Here is a 22,711-nt window from a genome sequence, read left to right as displayed (position 1 = left end):
GATTTGATGACATCGGAACGCACTAATTATTAGCAATGTTATCAGAACTCACTGTTTTATGTAGCTATTGGTCAGAGTTTATACATGTTTTCATCACTTGTGTGTGATAGCAAGTATAATTCTCTAGAGATGGGCTGGATATATATTAGGAGCCGTATAGACAATGCGATTAAAAAACTGACTGCTGGCATATTTCTATTGATGTCAATGTAGGCACGTGTTCACTTGCTCCATTAGGATCATCCTGGTTATTTTGTTCACCACTGCAGTAACATTGTGTATACATAAAGCCAGCGCAACACAAGTATTTAAATAAGATTACACAATGCACATTTATAATTCATGTGATATCTAATTAACTTTTTTTCTCTTTTATTTCACAGGAGGCTAATGTTTATTGGGGACCTTTGTCTCAAGATGTACAGATTTTGAATACGTTCAATAGCTATTACTTCATAATAAAAAGCCGTCAAGATGAGTGTTCAAGGGAAAGGTTTCCCTTTGGATCTAGGGGGAAGCTTTACTGAGGATGCACCAAGGCCACCGGTCCCTGGGGAGGAAGGAGAATTGGTTACAGCAGATCCTAGACCATTTAACCACAGTTATTACACTGCAAAATGTGATGGGATCAAAAATGAGACTTCTACAGCAACTCCAAGGAGGTCGGACCTTGACTTGGGGTATGAACCTGAAGGAAGCGCTTCTCCAACACCACCATATTTAAAATGGGCTGAATCGTTGCATTCTTTGTTGGATGACCAGGATGGTATTAACTTGTTCAGAACTTTTTTGCGACAGGAAAATTGCGGAGATCTGCTTGACTTCTGGTTTGCGTGCAGTGGTTTTCGAAAGCTGGAGCCCAGTGACTCCAAAGTGGATAAAAGACTCAAACTGGCCAAAGCGATATACAAAAAATACATTCTTGACAATAATGGCATCGTTTCCCGGCAGATCAAACCAGCAACTAAAAGTTTTATTAAAGATTGTGTGTTGAGGCAGCAGATTGAGCCAGACATGTTTGACCAGGCCCAAACGGAAATTCAGTCGATGATGGAGGACAATACTTACCCTGTGTTCCTTAAATCTGATATCTATTTAGAATATACAACAATAGGCGGAGAAAGTCCTAAGATTTATAGTGACCATAGCTCGGGTTCTGGAACGGGGAAGGGTCCGTCTGGATATTTGCCTACCCTTAACGAAGACGAGGAATGGAAGTGCGACCAAGTGGTGGACGATGACTGTGAACGAGAATCTGTTTCCTCTAACAGACTTAACCAGAAACTCATTTTAGATGCTGTATCGCATTGTACAGCGCCCCCTAGACGACTAAGTGATGGAAGAGAATTCAGGTATGCACTTGTCCAAATTTGTATGTAACTGTCAGTAATCTGCATTGTATAGTCAGACGTTTGTGTGCTTCAGATCATTAAGAGGTAACTCGAATGGTATGGATCTATCCCCTGGATTCCATTCCTTTTGGCAGAAATACTCTTCCCTCACTATCTGTGTTCTTCAGACGGTGTGAAAGTGAGCGAGAGTAAGCCCAGACGTTGATTGGACACTACTTTCAGCTCAGTTTCAATATTTTCCATACTCTGTTGTCTGGAGGAACACAGTGACATTAGAGTGTGTAGGGGGGTGACTAACATGTTCTGTTAAATTAGAATAGTTGGACTGAAGAATGAACAAAAACATCTTTTAACTATTGAAAAGCTTGTATAGAGTCTAGGTTTGTCCGGTCATCCTGGAAATGTTACACAGTCGTCTGTGAGTTGTTGCTGGTAACTATGATCACAGTTTAGTTTTTCTTCATGTTTACAGAGGACTGTCTTACTGTCAGCCAGTCGGAAACTTCTACTGCTTAGACCTGATGGAGTGAGGATTATTCTGGAAAGTGAACTCCTCTTGCTCCATATAAAAATCAATATTTTATTGAACTGTATTTACAGATGGACTCCACCCAAAGCAGAACACATAGCTTTGGGTGGAAATGAGTGAGTTTAAAATAAAAATCTAAATTGTATTTTCTTACAACCAGAAGCGGAACTAGCGGGCTGTGTGCCCCGGTGTAGGGAAGCCGAAAGGAGGGAACTAGTTCCACGTGCAGCGGCCCCATTATCTCCATGGGCCCTGATCCTCCGCACCTGCTGTACCAATATTAGTTCAGACACTGACTCCAACCACTGTTCGTCGTGCCCACTTTGAAGTAACATTTGTCACTAGTTATCGCTTGGCCTGTCTCAAACAAGCAGATAAGGTGTTGATGTCTCTCCTGTAACCATGGTTTTGGGTGAACACATGTTAAAACAGAAGGGATTTATTGTTGCCAAGCTACTGGTAGGGGTCATTTTCATTTTATTATCACTATTAAAATAGTATCTGGTGATTTGTCTTTTCCCTTTACTTGCTAAAAATTATTGTCAGCCAAGTTTCGTAAGAAAATAGCTTAAAGGTTTTGTAGCATATGGCTACAGACATCGGTAGTTTTCGATTTACTAATAAGAAACCAATGTCAAACTGGTTTGCATTTAAGAGTTATCTCTGAAGCAGAGAACACCCACTCTGTGTGCATGGTGATAGCCAAGAGCAGGCTCTTCCCCCCGAAAAACTCTAAAAGTGGTCCCATTAACACCTGAAGAACAGCAGCCACCCCCAAAAATGTTGTGTTCTTTGCATCAATCACCAGCCCTCTTGGGGATTAATGGCTAATAGCTGTGGTACAGACTTTCAACAATTTGTTCATGCAAATTTGTTTGTGTTTCCACTGACAAATCAAGCCAGAGTGGGCACCTGGCCTAACACCTCAGATGTAGAGAGCACTGATTAAAGCATTCAGTCTGTGACGGGGACGGACGGACCTGAAAGTCTAACTTATAGTGCAGCAGGCTATGACTTCCTGAATTGATAGAGGATGATTTTGTCATGAGCAGTGTGATTGCCCAGGGTTTTTGTGTGTGTGGCTGGAGTTCCTCTATAGCTCCTCAGTTATTTTTTATTAACTAGGGATAATTAGAAGCTTGAAGCTGTCAATGTGTCCTACATTTTTGGAATTGCCTTTTATTATACCTTGTGACTCCCCCCCCATTTAAACTCATGAACATTGAACCTTTCCCAGGTGTAAAGTTACCATGTTCCCAAGCTGGTTACACTGGAGGCATTATGACCAATGCATGATATACAGGAAAATGTAATCTTTCCTCGCAGCATTTGCTGTTCAACTGTTAACCTGGATATTTTCATTATACATTTTGCTGTCATCTTGGTACCTTGTAACCATTTGTGTTTGTATTAACGGAGATGCCTCTGAGTGGTACATGTCTGACTACCCTATGTCAGATGCTAGCACCTGCATTTTATATTTGTTTCTACCTCTGCTGAGTAGTTTGATATTTGAATTGTTTCTGCACTTTGAATTCAGTGATTCCTTAACCATTGCTTTGCCAACAAGACTTGAACTATAGATCTACGTAGTTGAATTACACCGTGTTCTCGATCAGTTATTCTTAACTCCAGTCCTCACCCACCACCAACAGATCAGGTTTTAAGGATTTCTGTCTGTGGAGACAAGTGGGATAAGTCACCTGTGCATGATTAATGAAATCCTGAAAACATGAGCTGTTGGGGGGTGGGTGAGGACTGGAGTTAGGAAACACTGTGCTAGAGGTATATTCCTTTACTACAAGATTTCTCAAACATATTCTGAAAAGCATAACATTTTTGTGATAAAAGACACAAAATGAAGTGCGGACTTGTAACAAAATGTAGCAGGTGCACTGCCATCCGATCACCGCCTGTATTATTCCCTATCTGTAATGCACTTCTAATAAACTATTGCATACAGCCTACAGGGAGCATTGTATTACATGAGCCGTTTGTTTTAGTAAAATGGGCAGTTTACTCAAAATGACCACATTGCAACCTTTGTTGTTTTGTTTTGTTTTTCTTGTTTGTTTTTGTGTTTTTTGTTTTTTTTTTCCCCCTAAAAATTTTGCATAGGAATACAATTGTTCAGGGGTTATTATACTGCAACTTTCAAAATCAAATGTATTGCTCATTTAAAGTTGGCACATTTTGACACCACCATTTTTTATTTATCCATGTATATTACTCGGCTCGGTAATACACAGCCTTGGCTATATTATAATGTCAAATATTGGCTTTGCTTGCTGTGACCAGATGGGTTTACTTCACCACCGGGTCTGTAGGGGGAAGAGGAAAGGAGGAATGTTCTTCCTGCACAGTTTATGTGGGTTTCCTTCTCACCGGCAGTAACCGACTGTTACTGACCACTCACTACTGGTATCTCCTTGCCACCAAACACTAGCCGACTGCGAATACCAACTGCGTTGTAGTTGTAGGAGTATTCGGCTGCTACCACTGGGCTTCTTTGCGCCGCCCAGATCCGCTTACTGCTGGTATAGCTGCTTCAATGTCCCTTTGAAGTGGGTTGGCTGGTACCTCCTGACCGCTTACTATGGATCAGGACCGCTAGGTAGCGGGCAGAGCGTTGACACAGAGACGCTGGATACAACACAGGACAGCCGTGGAATGGATTAGAGTGTAAGCTCTTATCTGTAGGTCACAGGATACAGTAGGTAATAATCACAGACAAAATGTTCAAGCAGTGATGTTTTATTGCTCAAGAGTCCCAACAAGGACTTTTACACACCAGTTTGATGTACTAGTGATCTTTCCAAAAGTTACAGATGGAATGATACATTACATGGACAAACAGTGCTCTTTTTATACAGATTATGACACATGTTGACAGGGGCTAGCCCAGCCCATTAATTCTAACTGGCACCAAACATCTTAGATATTACATCAGATAATTTAACATTTGGATGTGATATTTTTCTAGACTTGGAGTTAACGCAATATTAAGCTTAAACAAAATTTACACCGATTTCCTATATTATTTATGTAGTTCGTCTATCTTTTTAACAAGACAGGATGATCGGTAACAACTTCCTGCTGGGCATTTAGGCTAAAGCAAGTGTTTGTCAGTTCTGAGATGAAAAGACTTGGCATTTCTTGCTTTCAGCAAAACAGATTTCCTCTAACCTGGCATAATACATTAGAAATAAATACATTTCCTATACAGAAATACAACACAATATAAAAAAAATCAGTACATTTTCAATGATCTACAGCGGTGCACTGTACCCCTAAAAATAAATATCTGCAATAAGTTATTGTAATGTGAACCAGCCACACTTGCTCTTTAAGCAACATATAAAGATGTTGATGAAAAACACAGGGCAAAAAGATTAAGCAGCGTTACATGATATGTGCAAACCAGTAACTACATCTGAAGATGGAAAACCCCTTTTTAAACTGGAGCTAAATTATGATGTCTTAGAGGGTGAGCATTTTAGCCTTTGGTTGTCAGAACAATTATTTACTCAGGAAATCATGTATTAGTTTTATGTTTGTACTTGCTGGATGCTGCCAGGTTTCTGGTAAGACTGTCCCAAGTAACCGATTTAGCTTGAGAATAGCAGATGTCCTATAATGTAGTTTTGTATGTAAAATAGACGGAGCAGAATATTTTAAAAATCATGGTGTTTTTTTCAAATAATTCATTCTAGCAGCTGCCAGTCTGCAGAAGCTGAGGTAGAACAGTAAGTCAGTATATTTTACCCATTTATTGGTTTCTAGGGCACAAATAGATGTATTATACAATAGGTTTACATGCAAATATTTCCTTTGTCCGAAGAGGTAAGTCAGTGATCACCTTGAAATGTGAGTGATGTCATCCATTGGGTTGTTTGGCTACCAAATGACCATAATGTAGGTTTCTGAAAAACAAACTACTTATGCAAATGAATATAATTGTTTCCACATCTGTGGCTTGAAGTGATTTGATTATATACGTTCACCAGGCAGCAAATGTATGTAAAACACACAGAAATGCACTTAAATGTCGGAAATATGTAATTTCTCATTGATTAGCTAGAAAAGAAATGATTAATGGTGGAAGAAATGTAATTTGCCGTAATTACAGCAGGTACCAGAACGTTTTGGTTGTTGGTGGCCTTGTTGGTCATACATAAATACTTCTATCCTGCAGTATGTTACATGGTTTTCAATCAGTGGACACTATATGATAGGAGTTATGGCCCACTTCAGGGTGGTCATTCATTTTTTATATTTCAATATATGGATATAGCTAATATACAAGAAAAATGGAGTGGATATAAATGCCTAAAACCTGCTTTATATCATTCTTCCCAAATGTATGGGCGAATCATTGTTATATGAGTGGCACAAACTTATCAGATGCCTTTCCGCACTCTTTGAAAGCCAGTTTGAATTAACTATTTTTGACATAATGCATTCTAGCAGGGATGCCAGAAGCCTTGCTTTGATTTATTTATTTTTTTTAAATTCTAATTAAACAGATGGGTTACAATTCGAACACATACATGAGAACATTTGTCTGTTCTAACTGCATTTTTGCAAATATATTGATTTTGTTCACACTTTGAGGCTAATGCATGCTTGCCATGTGTTTTCTCCCAGCTATACTGATCTTTTTCATTTACATGCCGGGTGCATTTTTTTTTGCAGCATTTAAATCTGTAATGTGATTGCAAATCCATGCCTACCTACATTTCCAGTTCAGTTTGCAAACATTCACAGCGTTCCTGATAATGTGAAGGCCAAAAATGTTGTACGTAGTTCAGACAAAACAATTGCAGTAATAGTTGCCTGGTATGTTGATGTCAACAGAACTTGTGAAATCTGCATAAGATTTTTCAGCTACAGAAAGCTAGGTTAAAACCAAATAGTTATATTTAGTGGGAATTCACAAGCAAATGCCTGGGTATACATTGTCTGCTTAATTCCTCTCTGTACTTGCGCCTTTTCAAGATCATCTGCTCACAAGCTTGTCAGTTAAAAATGGTTATATATCTACTATATAAATAGTACTAGTATGTGCTGCCTATAATGGTCATTGCTAGGGGTGAAGGGTGTGTAAAACAATACAAATAAAGACATAGTCACAACTTTGCAATGATACACCCAACATCTTAGATTTAACGCTGTCCTCCATTGTTTACTGTTCATCCATACAAATATTTCTGCTCACCAAAAATAATGTCCACTCAAATGTCTCAAGACATTAGGTGGCACAATAGCCCCAGTCTTGCGTTGCTGTGATGCCCACTCTTACCACTGCCCACCATGAGGCAAACGTGAATGGGCTATGAACCACACAGGGATGTGTGGTTTTCATCAATTGAATGGAGTACTGCTCAAAGCATTAATCAAGCACAAGCTTCTGAGCGACACAACAAACTACACATCAACAGCTTCTCTATACGGCATGAATTTCTGCCATCTATTCACCAATCTCTTCTTTCTGCTTCGCTTCTATAATCTTCACTATTGGCCTTTTAACTAATGTAATAAATATATATATATATATATATATATATATATATATATATCTACTATATAAATGCCTAGTGGCGTGTGTGTGAAAAAAAAAAACCAAGCTGCAGCGCCACTTGCTGGGCAGAGTTATACATTGACCTATATATTTCTTGAAGGAGATGTGACAGTTGGGAGTGGTTGGTGGTTGCCGGGGGTGACAGTGGTTAGTTTTTAACACCTTAAGTAGCTTGATGAAGGATGTGGCGATGAAGATGAAGGATGAGTGATGGAGAAAAATGATGAGGTGGTGACATGTGGACAAAACCACGTTAAAAAAGGGCGCTTGCGTCGGGAAGTAACGCTCTTCCCCTGAGGAGGCTTGGGCTAGGCCTAAATGCATGACAAGAACCTTTTTAACACCTTAAGGGGGGTATTCAATTGTTAGCGAGATCCCCGGAAAACGAGTGCTCTAAAAATATTAGCGTTAATACGGTAATTACCCGCTGAATTTCATCTCGCAGCTCCCTGAGCTGCGAGATGAAATTCAGTGAGTAAACTACCGTATTAACGGTAATATTTTCAGAGCACTCGTTTTCCGGGGATCTCGCTAGGCCCAAATGCATGACAAGAACCTTTTTAACACCTTAAGTAGCTTGATTTGACTAGAATGCATGAGTATCATGCACGGGTTAACTTGTGTGTATGCATATATATATATATATATATATATATAAACTTGTGTGTGTGTGTATATATGTGTGTGTATATATATATATATATATATATATATATATATGTATATATATATATATATATATATATATATATATATATATATATATATACACACACATATATACACACAAGATATATAATATATATATATATATATATATATATATATATAGACACACACACACACACACACACACGTTTATATATATATATATATATATATATATATATATATGCATACACACAAGTTAACCCGTGCATGATACTCATGCATTCTAGTCAAATCAAGCTACTTAAGGTGTTAAAAAGGTTCTTGTCATGCATTTGGGCCTAGCGAGATCCCCGGAAAACGAGTGCTCTAAAAATATTACCGTTAATACGGTAGTTTACTCACTGAATTTCATCTCGCAGCTCCCTGAGCTGCGAGATGAAATTCAGCGGGTAATTACCGTATTAACGCTAATATTTTTAGAGCACTCGTTTTCCGGGGATCTCGCTAACAATTGAATACCCCCCTTAAGGTGTTAAAAAGGTTCTTGTCATGCATTTAGGCCTAGCCCAGGCCTCCTCAGGGGAAGAGCGTTACTTCCCGACGCAAGCGCCCTTTTTTAATGTGGTTTTGTCCACATGTCACCACCTCATTATTTTTCTCCATCACCTCATCCTTCATCTTCATCGCCACATCCTTCATCAAGCTACTTAAGGTGTTAAAAACTTCCCACTGTCACCCCCGGCATCCACCAACCACTCCCAACTGTCACTTCTCCTTCAAGAAATATATAGGTCAGTGTATAACTCTGCCCAGCAGGTGGCGCTGCAGCTTGGTTTTTTTTGTTCCACACACGCCACTAGGCATTTATATAGTAGATATATATATATATTTATTACATTAGGTAAAAGGCCAATAGTGAAGATTATAGGAGCGAAGCAGAAAGAAGAGATTGGTGAAGAGATGGCAGAAATTCATGCCGTATAGAGAAGCTGTTGATGTGTAGTTTGTTGTGTCGCTCAGAAGCTTGTGCTTGATTAATGCTTTGAGCAGTACTCCAGTCAATTGATGAAAACCACACATCCCTGTGTGGTTCATAGCCCATTGACGTTTGCCTCATGGTGGGCAGTGGTAAGAGTGGGCATCACAGCAACGCAAGACTGGGGCTATTGTGCCACCTAATGTCTTGAGACATTTGAGTGGACATTATTTTTGGTGAACAGAAATATTTGGATGGATGAACAGTAAACAATGGAGGACAGCGTTAAATCTAAGATGTTGGGTGTATCATTGCAAAGTTGTGACTATGTCTTTATTTGTATTGTTTGTATGGTTTTACACACCCTTCACCCCTAGCAATGACCATTATAGGCAGCACATACTAGTACTATTTAACAATGACCGGTGTAGAATGATTCACGTGTGCAGCATCCTAAGCACCAGGACAGGCGGACACTTGCATTGCTGTCACTGTTCTGCTAAATATTCACGGCCCAGTTATTGCAGAAAGGTCCACGGGTCGTATCTTGAGCCCTATCAGCAGGTTCAGCGATCGGAAGCAAGGTTGTGTACAGGGATTATGGCCTCTTCCGCGTAGCTTTGTCAGTATATTCGATGGAAGCAGTAATGTAATATTTCTGTCAGTACTGAAGCCGTGAAGTCAAGGTGAAATTTGGGTAAACCTTTAAATACATGCAGTGCTCCTTTTCCTGCTGCCCTTTACAGAACGAAGTCCACACGGCTACTTTAAGAATATGAACTGCATTATGTATATCATAGTTCTCTCATGAGACTACCAGATTTGGTATATTACATTTAAATGTATTTTTTTCCCCCCAATCAGTAATTGCAAATCCTCATATTTTAATTTGAAACTGTTTTTATTCTAAACAAAGCTAGAGGTTGCCCAAGAAACCATTGCCAACATAGTAAAACCAATTATGTAAATAATAATGTGGGTTGAATAAAATCATTGCCACATCGCTTGTCTCATCAGTCTAATTTTGAGTTGTTACTATCTGCAATTACTGCTGCTATTCTTTTTTCATTTCATCACCTTCATGAATTTATGACAGCTGAAGTTCTGCCCGGATGGAGACAAGTCTTCCAACATCCAGTCCAGTGTGCGCTGTCTATTTTGTAATAAAGTTAAATGCAGAGTTATTTTATCCCTAACATTGCTTCTTTAGAATGTGGATCTAGGTGATTTGTAGCAGCATAAATAAATTGATTGGTTGTCAACAAAATTCTTATTGTCTGTTAATAAATAATTTACATTTTGCTTATTCCATACATGTAAGCGGAGATGCACTTAGGTTCTCAACAACAGCTGATATTATCTGGGCATATGATAAGGAATGTCTGGCAGAAATGAACTGTCAGATTCACATGCAGCGATTGCTTTACAATCTCCAGGGACTTCACAAGATATCCTCATCAAGTACTGGGGTCCTTTCACTTCCAGGTACTTGAAAATCCTGAATGATTACTGTTTCTTGAGCTTCCTTGTTGTTGGGTTTTTGTTTTTCTTTAGTAAACGTTCAAATGAGATCATTGCTGCACCCCATCCATTTTTACTACAGAGTTTGAGTTTCACCATTTTAATCTTTTCATTATATTCTACTGCAATCACAGGAAGTATATCTTATGTATGCACAATGGACACTTTATTAGGTACACCTTTCTAGTACTGAGTAGGATCCCCCCTTTGCTCCCAGAGCAGCCTGAATTCTTCATGGCATGGATTCAGCAAGGTGCTGGAACCATTCCTTACAGATTCTGCTTGATGTTGACATGATAGCAGATTTGCTGGCTGCACAGTCATGCTGTGAATCTCCCGTTCTACCACATCCCAGCGGTGCACTGTTGGAGATCTTATGACTGTGGAGGCCATTGGAGTACACTGAAATCATTGTCATGGCCTTGGAACCAGCTTGGGATGATATGTGTTTAGTGACATGTTGCATTATTCTGCTGGAAGTAGCCATTAGAAGATGGGTAGACTGCGGGCATAAAGGGATGCACATGATCAGCAAAAATATTACGTTAGGTGGTGGCATTTATACAATACTCATTTGGTATATAGGTGCATAATGTGTGCCATGAAACCATTCCCCACACCATTCCAACACTACCACCAGCTGGCACTGTTGACACAAGGCATGATGGATTCATGTTTACACCAAATCCTGACCCTACCATCTACACGTCATAGCAGAAATCAAGATTTGTCCGTCCAAGCGATGTTTTCCCAATCTTCAACTGTCCAATTTTGGTGAGCCAGTGCCCAATGTATCCTCAGTTTCTTCCTCCTTCGCTGACAGGAGTGAATCCTGGTTCGGTCATCTGCTGCTGTAGTTGGTTCTCTTCAAGGTTGTACGTGCTGTGCATTCAGAGATGGTCCTCTGCATACCACTGTTATTTGAGTTACTGTCTCTTTGATATTCTCCTCTGACCTCACTCATTAACAAGGCGTTTTCACTCCCCAAAACTGCTGCTCACTGGGAAAAAGAAATTTGTGCACCATTCTATAAACTCGTTAAAGATTGTTGTTTGAAAATTCCCCAGATTTCAATCTGATCGAGGATCTGTGGGATGTGCTGGAGAAACAAGTCCGAGTCATGGAGGCCTCACCTCGCAATTTACATGATCTGCCTCCAACGTGTTGGTCCCAGATACCACAGGACACCTTCAGAGGTCTCGTGAGGCCACAGCTGTTTTGGTGGCACGTGGAGGTGGGGGCTTACACAATATTAGGCAGGTGGTTTTACTGTTGCGGCTGATCGGTGTATATCCATTATGATCTCCCATGCTGCTTTCATTATACATGTATTGTGAGTTCGCAGAAGACTCCCAGTCTTCTATATGACTTAACAAGTCCTTCCTTCTCCCTGTCCATCTTTCTGTAAGAACTGTAATACAGTGTTTGATTCATTTTCCCTTGAACAGATTGCATAACACGTCCATATTCTGACTCTAAAAGAGGCTTGTTTAAAGCATACCTGCCGGGCAATCCATTACTATGGGTTTGCATTTTCGGCTGTTGCCAATGGCATCCCAGAAGTATAATGCTCTGTCAAGACCTTAGTCAACTAATCCTGATCTTCAGGTGTATGGAGGGCAGCAGCTGTTGGTCGGGTAGGATTGTAGCCGGCTCTCATGTGCAGTTAATACTATGTTGCTTCTTATCAGTAACTTCAAGTGTGCTCATGGAACTCTGATACTCCCAAGTGTTGTAACAGCTGAGAGAGACTGCTTCCCCAGCTGCCAGTGTTTGCACAGTCCAGATCAGAAGCCTCTCTAGACAAACTATTCCTAAAATGTGTATTGATTAGAATCCATCAACGGTGTGTGCAAAATTGCAAGTACAGTTACTGTTCTTTCAATTCAAGGTCACTAACCTGAAGAACATGCGTGTAGTGTTTGCATCCTGTAATCCATTTTACTAGATCCTAGTTCATTTTTGGCCGGTCAATATTTTGATTTGAAGTGCGCATGAATATCCAACGTCTTTACAAGATTCTTACACAGCGTGTCGGCGTTCAGTCTTATCTGATGATATCCTCCTCTGTCTTGGCTACAGTCAGCTAATTTATTACAGTACAGTTACTTGGTGACAGAGCAAAAAGCTACAGGGATACCTGCAATGCTCCGTAGATAACGAAGGCCTACTAAGAGCTATTTACAAAGGGTAATTTCACTGTAATAAAACTGCGGTTTGACAAACACTACTAAACAATCTGGCCAGTGTGGTTCTAGATAGGGGTCATTTAAAAAAGTGTTTTAGTACATTTTCAGCATGGTTGTCTACATTACGTAAAATTACTTCCTTTCCAGAATACTAAGACACAAGAATTCTAGATAATAGTGCCTATACCTGTATATAGATCTTTACAGTCTAAGGGCTAGATTTACTAAGCTGCGGGTTTGAAAAAGTGGGGATGTTGCCTATAGCAACCAATCAGATTCTAGCTTTCATTTATTTAGTACCTTCTACAAAATGAAAGCTAGAATCTGATTGGTAGCTATAGGCAACATCCCCACTTTTTCAAACCCGCAGCTTAGTAAATCTAGCCCTAAGCGTTGTTCTACTTAAGGCAGTGGAACGTGGTGGCAGAATGGTGTTAGCTGATCTCTATGCTGTGCTATTTTCTTTAAGGTTTTCTTGAGTTGCATCCTGCTTGGAGAATCTACTTGTGTGGTTGTGCTTTAAAGGGGTAATTCATATAATAACTGCCGACCTCTTCAGGGTTTTTCTTTGGTGTGGAAAATCCTTTTGCAATGTTGGGGAAACGTTATATGGATCAACTGGTGAGTTGTTCTTATTCCTACTGCATTGGAAATAGTTGACCCTGGAAACATAAGCCAACATTTAAGAGGCAGAGTGTAAAGTGAAGGAGAAATGTAGGTCACTCCCTTATCTAAAATAACCGTGGAGGTGTAAGTGTGTTGGAGCAGCATAGTTTCATACTGGTGGCGTCACTCTATACCGGCTGTTTGTTACATTATTCTGTTTGGCAGTGGAAAGGATTGTATAAGCAGGAGTGCATTATGTGTTATGAAGATGTACAACACTGTGCTATAATGTCCTTATAAGCGGAGTAGTGATCCCTTGTCTGCACAATAATTATCTGGAAACTTGTAATCCACAAATTCCTGGAAAAGAAAGGGAATGTAAAGGACTGTGGTATGTTGATTTTTGTCATATACGCAAACATGGTCATGGAGTCCTCCTTCCTCAATGAGTAGCGGAATGCCAGGGGTAGTGTATGTAAAAACGGGTACAGGGGTCTTTTAAAGTTGTAGGTCTTTGGAAATTTTAGGCATGACATGATAAATCCCATTATCGGAATATCCCGGATAATAGATCCCATTGTGATACGTGTTTTACTTCTAATTTAGGGAACCACACATGTAGTGACCACAGTGTACATTCGCAGGGAGGAGAGATTAGACTGTGCACTGTCTCGTGGTTCATCCAGCACAATCCACAATTACATCATTGGTGGGAGGGTACTCGTCTTTTAGATTTCCAGATGATTATAATGAGGACTAAAGTGAGACTTTACTTTGGCCTTTGAGGGCCTCCCGCTTCACAGCACTGGTCTGGACTAATGTTCTGGATCAGTATGCTTTAAGGGTGTGATTGCCATACTGCTAGACAACTGATTTGCTGCGGTATATTATCCTTGTCTGCTAATGTTTGCTTTTAAAAGCCACTGACCACAGCAGTTACGATCTGTATGACCTCATCACACATCAAAGGGCAGAGAACATATATGCAGGCTTTATGTACGTGTAGATGAATGTGAAAACCTATGTATTCATTGCCATGGCAATGCTATTTTGCTGATGCAGACTGCAGTACAGTCTTCCCTCTTCACTTACAAGACACGACTTCAAAGTGTTCAGCCGTGATTCAAACTTTCCAACATTTTTTATGTGCAAAGAAAACTTTTGATGCTGTTGATACTCTGGAAATACTGCGCTCGTTTAAACAAATACTGGTAATCAGCTGACCTTTTAATTTTCGTGGAAAAATGATTCCTCCAGAAATGACAGCTTGCTACTTTTCCATCTGACATGAAGTAACGGAATGCGGTTTTGCTATTTACTATATTTATCCTTATATATATTAGCGATGTGCTGTGTGGTTACTGGAGCGATGTGCTTTGATTTTGCACAGTGCTCTTTTCATTCCACTCACAAGCTTCCAAGTTGATATGTTTACATTTAGCTTGGTATATAGTAGTAGTGCCTAGCGTTCTCATTAGAGCCCATGGTTAAAGGAAAAAGGGAGCTGCCAACAATTGATTTTCCTTTTTAAGTTGGTTCGCTATAGGTACTCATTAAGCATGTTTGTTGTTTGCCAATGCTGTGTGTCTTAATACTGAAAACACAGAGTAGTGTCTGCTTGCAGGAAGATAAGATTAGGGGGTTGGATGCTTATAATTCCCACGTGAGGTGTAGGCACAGAAGTACATACTTTCTCACTGGCAAATAAATAAATGTGCACTATTTTTTTTTTAGCATAATGTGCTAATTACTGGACTTATTTTTTATCATGATGTTACAAGAGGTACCAGGCAAAGTCTTTTAGCCATATAGTGTGATTTATTTTGAATTGTACAGAAATCTTTCAGTGGAATACGGGTCATTCCACATCAAATCAACACCGTTTTGAAAACATTCTATCTTCATCACCATTTATTTATATAGCAACACTGATTCCGCCGCGCTGTACAGAGAACTCACTCACATCAGTCCCTGCCCCATTGGAGCTTGCAGTCTAAATTCCCTAACATACACACAGACAGACAGAGAGAGACTAGGGTTAATTTTGATAGCAGCCAATTAACCTACTAGTATGTTTTTGGAGTGTGGGAGGAAACCGGAGCACCCGGAGGAAACCCACACAATCACGGTGAGAACATACAAACTCCACACAGATAAGGCCATGGTCGGGAATTGAACTCATGTTACCAGCGCTGTGAGGCAGAAGTGCTAACCACTGAGCCACCGTGCTGTCCTAATGTACCGTATGTTCTCTAATTTCAGTTAAATTTGTTATAAGGCTGCCATGGGTGTAAAGAAAACCCCCAAATCTTAGGCTATGTGCACTGGTTTTGAAGCTATATGCCTTTAAAGTTGCACTTTTTTTTAACAAAAAACTTGCTTTTGAACTAGATTTGGGCAAGGTCTCATTTTAAATATTTTTATTGGCTTTCATATGATATAACGGCATCATGTTTCAGTAAAAATTAAAGATGTAACATTTTCAAAATTTAGATTTTCTCAAATAGCCATAGATAGAAAAACATCTAAAAAATTGTTCATACTGTTAATAAAGCCCCAAAGTTGTATTATGGGATCATCTGCTACAAGAGCTTTCAGTTTTGAGTAGTTCATGAAAAATGTATTTATTGAGGCACTACAAATCTGAGAGAATCAACAAAACAATATTTTTGTTATAGATCACATGAAAGCCCATAAAAAGAGGTTGAAAATGAGCCCTTGCCCAACTCTCTAGCTCAATCAGGAGAGCTACAAATTTAAAAAAAAGTTACGTTGTTTGTTATAACTTCAAAACTTGTGCATATATCATCCTAAGATTTGGGCATTTATTTTACAAAATTTCATTACAATCTGAAACGGTCCATTTGAAACCCTGTGTTAATTTGATGTGGAATGACCCAGACATGCAATCGGGAATAAGTTCTGTGTGTGTCTCCTAACGATTCTATGTAATGCTTGTGGGGGATATTTGAAACAATTTGTGATTAGATTGTATCAGGTTGTAGTGTGTTTGGGCAGCTAAAACCTTCTTACAGGACTCGTTTTTGTGCCTGCTCCTAATCTCCTTAGTTCTTCCCAAAACAAATTGTGATCATTTTCATACAGTACAATCGTTCAGGGGTTGTGATGTATTGAACGCTGTATACACAAATTTGTGTTGTTCATAAGACATGAATCTCAACATGAGCGTGAAGGGGGAACTCCGCTGAAGCGCGCGCTCTGGTGAGACATGTCAGCCTTGTTTACCGTTTTTCCTATGTTCCACAACAGCATATTGACGCACACATTTGTGCAGTGATATATTCCCACTATAACGCCTTTTATTGTGGAAGTACAAAATGCTTTACGCAACACAAGCTGAAATTGGACCCCTGTCTCCCCCTGTAAAGATGTGGCTGTGGTAACCTCCCACCTGGTGTGCTCTGGTTTCATTACATGCAATGAGGCACACAGCCCGCTACCTCTGTACCTACTCTGTGTAAATGTATCTGCTGAGTGGGCTGGGGGAGAGCAGCTTGTGTAAACCGTTTATAGTCATACTGGATCCATTTGTAAATTCCTGCCCTCCAGCTGAGCTGACAGGAAAGAAAAGCATGGCCAGAAAAGAGGCCTTTTCCATCATCTTTTACACAAAGCACAGTCAAATAACCGCACAGTCGGGGAAAGTGAATTATCATTAAGAATAATTATCTCGGTACCAGACTGCTGTGTGACAGCCCCGAGCAACATGACATGGCTGGGAAGTTATTTAAGTTTTATTTACACAAAGGCAACATTTGCGCACATCGTTTCCCAATCTCTCATTCATTTCCACCATCTCTGTATTAATCAGAGCACATCAGCTCAAGTTACCGTATACCCGAGTGAGATACATTTGCTGAAAGGCTGTATTTTTCTAGCCTGTATTTAAGGCCTCAGTGATTGCTTCTTCTAATGTATCTATCCCTAGTATGGTGTTTGTGTTGCTGAGATTCCATCACATCATTGGTGTCTACTGTTCTAAGCCAGATTAAATTCACTTTCTTATCCTATATATGTGCAGTCTATCTTTGAGGAGTACACTTTTATTTGTGTGGGTGCTGTATTTGTAGATATATTTATGATCCATTCAGAATAGTGACACTTAAAGATAAATACTTGATTAGTATTATCAAGTAACAGGAACATTTTGCCTTTGTCTTTCCAAGATATCAACAGGAAACATTTGCTGTTTTTAAAATTGCTGTCTTTTAGTATGTGCTCTTTAAACTGCGCTCATCTACAAACAGTGGAAGGAACCATTTTGCAGGTTGAGCCAATATGCCGTCTCCCGATTCGCTAGTTCCGATTTATGTTATTGAGACAAAATACAGTCGCCTACCAGAAATGACTTGGTTCTTTACTTGTACTGTGTGTATTTACAGTCTGTAAATACACACAGTACAAGAACGCTCCATGTATGTGCTGTCTGTCACATCTCCACCCCTTGATAGTTGGATAGGACCAGATACATATGACCACTTGCCAGTAGCCAAATAGTCCTCTGCCATAAAATAATCCAAATGGCTGTGAAAGTGGAGAAGACATGTAACGTAGGAAAATTATTCAGCGTCTCTATCACCTAGCCAACTTGTTAGTTTCTAATGTGTTTTGCCAGAAGGGAACGACCAGGCCTTGAGACATGCCCAATTCCCTGGATTTGTGCACTATTATAAAATTTTGTTGGCTATATACTTTAGTCATTCCTATTTCTGAATAGAACTATTGCTTAGTCTGCAACTGTACTGTAAGCGTTTGTTTTCCTGCTTGCTCTCACATTTACATGTGTGTGTATAAAGCATTTTAGTCCATACCTTAAAGCTGTGTTACCACCTACATAATGGGTTTTGCAAACATGCCCTGTATGGAGACCCTGGGGACTACGCTTCCATTCCTCTTAAAAGATCGGCCGAATCTCGGGAGTGGAAGGACCAATCGCAAGCTGCCATCTATTGGTTGAAAACAAAATGACAGCAGTGCACCCACCCCATAGTCATTTTGAAACTGGCATGCTGCTCCTAATAGAGAGCCCCAGTCTCTTATAAAATAATCACAAAAACTATAGCGCACAGCAAATTCAGGAAATTGCATATTGAATGAGTGACTACTAGAAACGTGATGCCAACAAATGTAAATGGTACACTGAATATACTAGTAAATAATATGCAAACAATGTCACAAATGTAATCCTGAGTGTATAATAATAGTCTTGCTGTCCTGAAGTGTTGTGGTCAATTGACCATAATCGTGTAGTGAGGGGAAAAAGTCCAACTTCATTCTTGTCATATGTTAATCCAATAGTGGTTCATACAGGTGTCAGACCGTCCCAGGGTGGAGATAACGTTTCGGAATAAAGCATCCAAGTGCACATAAAAATGACGGGAAGAGTTGAATCAATATCTCGTATAAAACACACCAAACAGAAAAATCGGTCACTTACGTGTAAAAGGGGGACGTCGCATCCTCTGTTCATGGTCGTGTGGTCCGTGTCTGGTGTCTGCATTCGTACAGCCCGAATAAAGCCGACAGCACGTGTCAGGAAGTATGTGTGCACTAACCAGTGTCTTCAATAGGACTAATGGGCAAATTAGCCAGATAGATGTAAAAGGCGATTGTGGTTTGTGATTGGTCCTCATGCTCACACCCAGCCAGTGTGAAAAAATGTTAGTGTGAGCTCTCAAATCACCATCCCTTCTTGTTCCCTCTTGCTGCGCTCTGGGAAAATCAATTTATTAGAAATGAAAACAAGTGTTTGCATATTATCAACTGGACTATAGTTCAGAAGCAGTGAGAATCTTTTTTTATTATTATTTTAATTTAATTTCTGGTGCTTCTTTTTAAAACAAAATTGTATAGATAATTATTTGTAATTTGATTTAGGCCCATCTCTTGCAGGTAAGACTTCCTTTTTGTCAAACCCATGCTTGCTGGTGTATGCAACACTACCGCTTCTCATTTAAACTACAGTGTGCACCAGTTGCCATAGTAACCAGAGATCCAAGTAATGGGCGATCACAGATTTTCCCTGCTCTAATACTGCCTGATATGGGGAGGGTCATATTAATGGAGCACGTTAGAATTCCATGTGTGCGTCTGCTCAAATCGTTATACGTTATATATGTATAAAACTGGAACTCAACGGTATTTCCTGCCTGATAGACGCACAGGAAGTACAAATATACAAATGTCTTTATGCCTTTTACCTGCACCAGAGATTTTGTTTTTCAGCGGAAAAAATGTTGTCTTTTGTCTGTTCTTAGATATTATTGCATTTAGTCTATTTTCTTTGAGCACTGGTGCTTGGACGTCTTTCATCTCCAGCCCAATGATAGTGGTGTTTATTACAGATGCTGTTCTGTACAGGGTGCAGATTTCATACAACCACTAAATGTTGTGGGGACAGTTTGTGGTGCTGTTTACAAAGCAGCTACTTTTAGTAAGCACCGCTAGACAGAAAATGCTATGCTTCACACAGATGTTTATTTTGTTTTTAGTGGTTTCCACAAGCTGGGAACCTCTGCGTTCATCAATAAAATCCAAAATATTTGTGTTGCTCTATGATCAAAGGCCTTTTGTTATAGGGAGGTTTCTATTGGTGATGTATAATAAGGACTGGAAATTTCCACTAGGTTGGGATAAGTATGAGAAGAAAATACAATGTTGCTGGAATATCCTGCACAGCTATGTGTTTGAAGGTTAAATTTAATGTAATCCATTCCCTTTCGGTAGTGGCGTACAGGCGCTTGGTGTGCACATAAGCATGGAGCATGGGTTTTGTACGTCCAGCAGTGTATGTATATGTTGTATGTATATGTATACGCTAGTGTGATAAGAATCAGAGAGTCCTTTCATTACTACATACCTTTTTATATAGGGCCATTACATTGGCTTTTAACATGCAGGTGTACAAAGTGCCTGTGTGACACTACTTTGTCTAATTTACATTTTCTCTGTACAACACTAATGTGCCGTTTTATGTCTGACCCTAATAGGCCGGGAACGTGGAGAGAGCCGGTTAACCCTTACTATGTCAACACTGGGTATGCTGGGGCACCTGCCACCAGTGCCAACGACAGCGAGCAGCAGAGTATGTCGAGTGATGCAGATACAATGTCACTAACGGACAGCAGTGTGTAAGTACAACAAGTCCCAGCAAGGATAAAATCCTTCTGTGTATTCATATAACATCCATGACCCCCCCACACTTTGCTGACCCTTCTCTATTCCGCTTCCACCGTGTGGTGTACGGACACAATGGAGCTATAGTCGGCCTTAGTGCGAGTAATCCTTCAGTAGACAGATCAGAGAGTGGTTACACACAGAATACATAGGCCCCCCAGACAGCAGTCTTTGTTTGCCACATGACTGCTAGGAATAGGTGAGCTCGTTATCAGGGATTACCGTACAGACTATTAAAGGGGTCCTCCTGTCACATCTACCTTTTACCATGAGGCTGAAATGAGAAATAAAAGCGTTTGAGGACAACGATATCGCAGAATACATTAGGGTTTACATACATGATCATACTACATCTCTGGGAGGAAAATGCTTGTTTTGGGTGCTGTTCCTGGTTCTCATTGATGCTAAACCTTGACAAATAGAACATTTTTGCTGAATAAAAGAGTTATGATGTAGATAGAGGTGAACACACTCATCTTGTGTCCTGTGTTTAATCTGTTATCCAGAGATGGAGTTCCACCTTACAGACTACGGAAGCACCATCGCAGGGAAATGCAAGAAAGTGCCAAAGCCAATGGACGTGTGCCACTACCTCACATTCCAGTAAGTATTAGTGACGTGGGGTCTTTGTCTGCTCTCTTTGTAACACTGGTAGTCTGCACCCCATGCTGCACAGTGTAAAGCCTGGGCATAACTTTCTGTAGTCCTAGCAGATACACCACAGTGGGTGAGGAGGAACACCGACAAATCGCCCTTCATCTTTTATATGGTTTTCCTATTTCTGTAGCAAAGTACAGTAACGGCTATGATGGTACAGGTCAGCATTCCAAATATATTTAATAAATAAAAATGATGGTCACTGGTAGTTATAACTTTGATAAGTTAGACTCCTATTTATATCAGCGATTTGAAATCCTCCATTTCTGGATCTGTGCTTTGTGTGGGAATTGCTTCCCAAAATACTGCAACCACTAATTTAGCCACACCCTGGGATTTACCCTGCTAGTGTCATAACCAACACCCCATTCCCGGGATATCCAGTACTATCATTTACAGCCAGGTTGGTGCTTTTTGTGCTTCGTTAGTGTAATTTATGTATTATCCACTATTTCAGCCTCTGACATCCGAGCTCAGAACCCTTCACCACAACAAACCTGTTCTCAGCCTGTTCACACACATCATCCTGCCGACACATTCACTAGTACTGGGAGATCCTGCCACAGGGCCGCAGTAAGGGGCAAATCCAGAGAGCAAATGTGCACCTGAACAAACCAGGTTGCGATGCAAGGGGTGCAAATGCAATTTTGTACTTGCCGGGAAAATACTGTCTGCTTTTGCATGTAGCGCAGAAATGTGGTGTTGTACAATGCAGGTGTTTCCACTACTGGCTATGGTGTGCTCTTTCCCTAGACAGCATCTGCCAACATTTTATTAACCCATTAAACCTGCCGTGTTATTTGCCCAGAACGGGCATTATTCCTGTGCGGACATTCACTGCCGTAATTTACACAGCAGTGCAGTACTTCCCAATCTGCAGAAGAGAGGAACTGCTAAGACAAAGAACACCCAGTTTATCAATAAACATGTACTAATTCTTTACAGATCAGCATCTGAAACAAGCAGGTGTTATAAACAAGTGCCTGCCCGTAGTGTCTCCCAAATTTTATTCAGACCAGAGACCTTATAATTAATTATTTTTTTAAAAAACAAAACAAAGACAGAGAAAACTGCACATAAACGGGAGAAAGAGGGAACGCACATTGTAGGACTTATTTGTACAGGCATTTAAATTTAGTAAAAATAATAAATTAGAGACTACTGGGTGAATTGAGTTGCGTTGCAGAGGCGCTCCGCAGCAATGTAACATTGCAGACTTGCCTTGCACCCCATAGAGGTGGACAAGAAAATCTTTGATGTTAAGGTACCGTACGACCCGAAAATTACCCCCCCCCCCCCCCCCCCATCCTGACATATTTAAAAACACAACCAAGAAAAGATCTGTCACAACAAAATAAGAAAAAAACATACAACATTCACTTAGATAACAAATAAAGATATTGACCTTTAACATGGAAATGCTACAGTGTGCTGATCAGAAGGCTGCAAAGT

At 40.0% G+C, this 22,711-nt stretch overlaps 1 protein-coding gene across 3 annotated transcripts in view; it reads left to right on the top strand.

Moving 5' to 3' along the window:
* AXIN1 (axin 1) overlaps positions 1-22,711 on the top strand; it is a 100,115-nt gene that overhangs the window by 63,168 nt on the left and 14,236 nt on the right. For all 3 annotated transcript variants that reach the window (XM_075179180.1, XM_075179179.1, XM_075179181.1), the window contains 3 exons: positions 384-1,352; positions 20,416-20,556; positions 21,109-21,205. In XM_075179180.1, the coding sequence (XP_075035281.1) occupies positions 475-1,352; positions 20,416-20,556; positions 21,109-21,205 (1,116 nt within the window). In that variant the 5' untranslated portion in view covers positions 384-474. The remainder of the gene's footprint in view (positions 1-383; positions 1,353-20,415; positions 20,557-21,108; positions 21,206-22,711) is intronic.

This window comes from Mixophyes fleayi, chromosome 7 (genome assembly GCF_038048845.1).
Source record: "Mixophyes fleayi isolate aMixFle1 chromosome 7, aMixFle1.hap1, whole genome shotgun sequence".
NCBI classification, from domain to species: Eukaryota; Metazoa; Chordata; class Amphibia; order Anura; family Limnodynastidae; genus Mixophyes; species Mixophyes fleayi.
The sequence above is the reverse complement of the archived record's forward strand: the minus strand, read 5'-3'. Positions and strand labels throughout refer to the sequence as shown.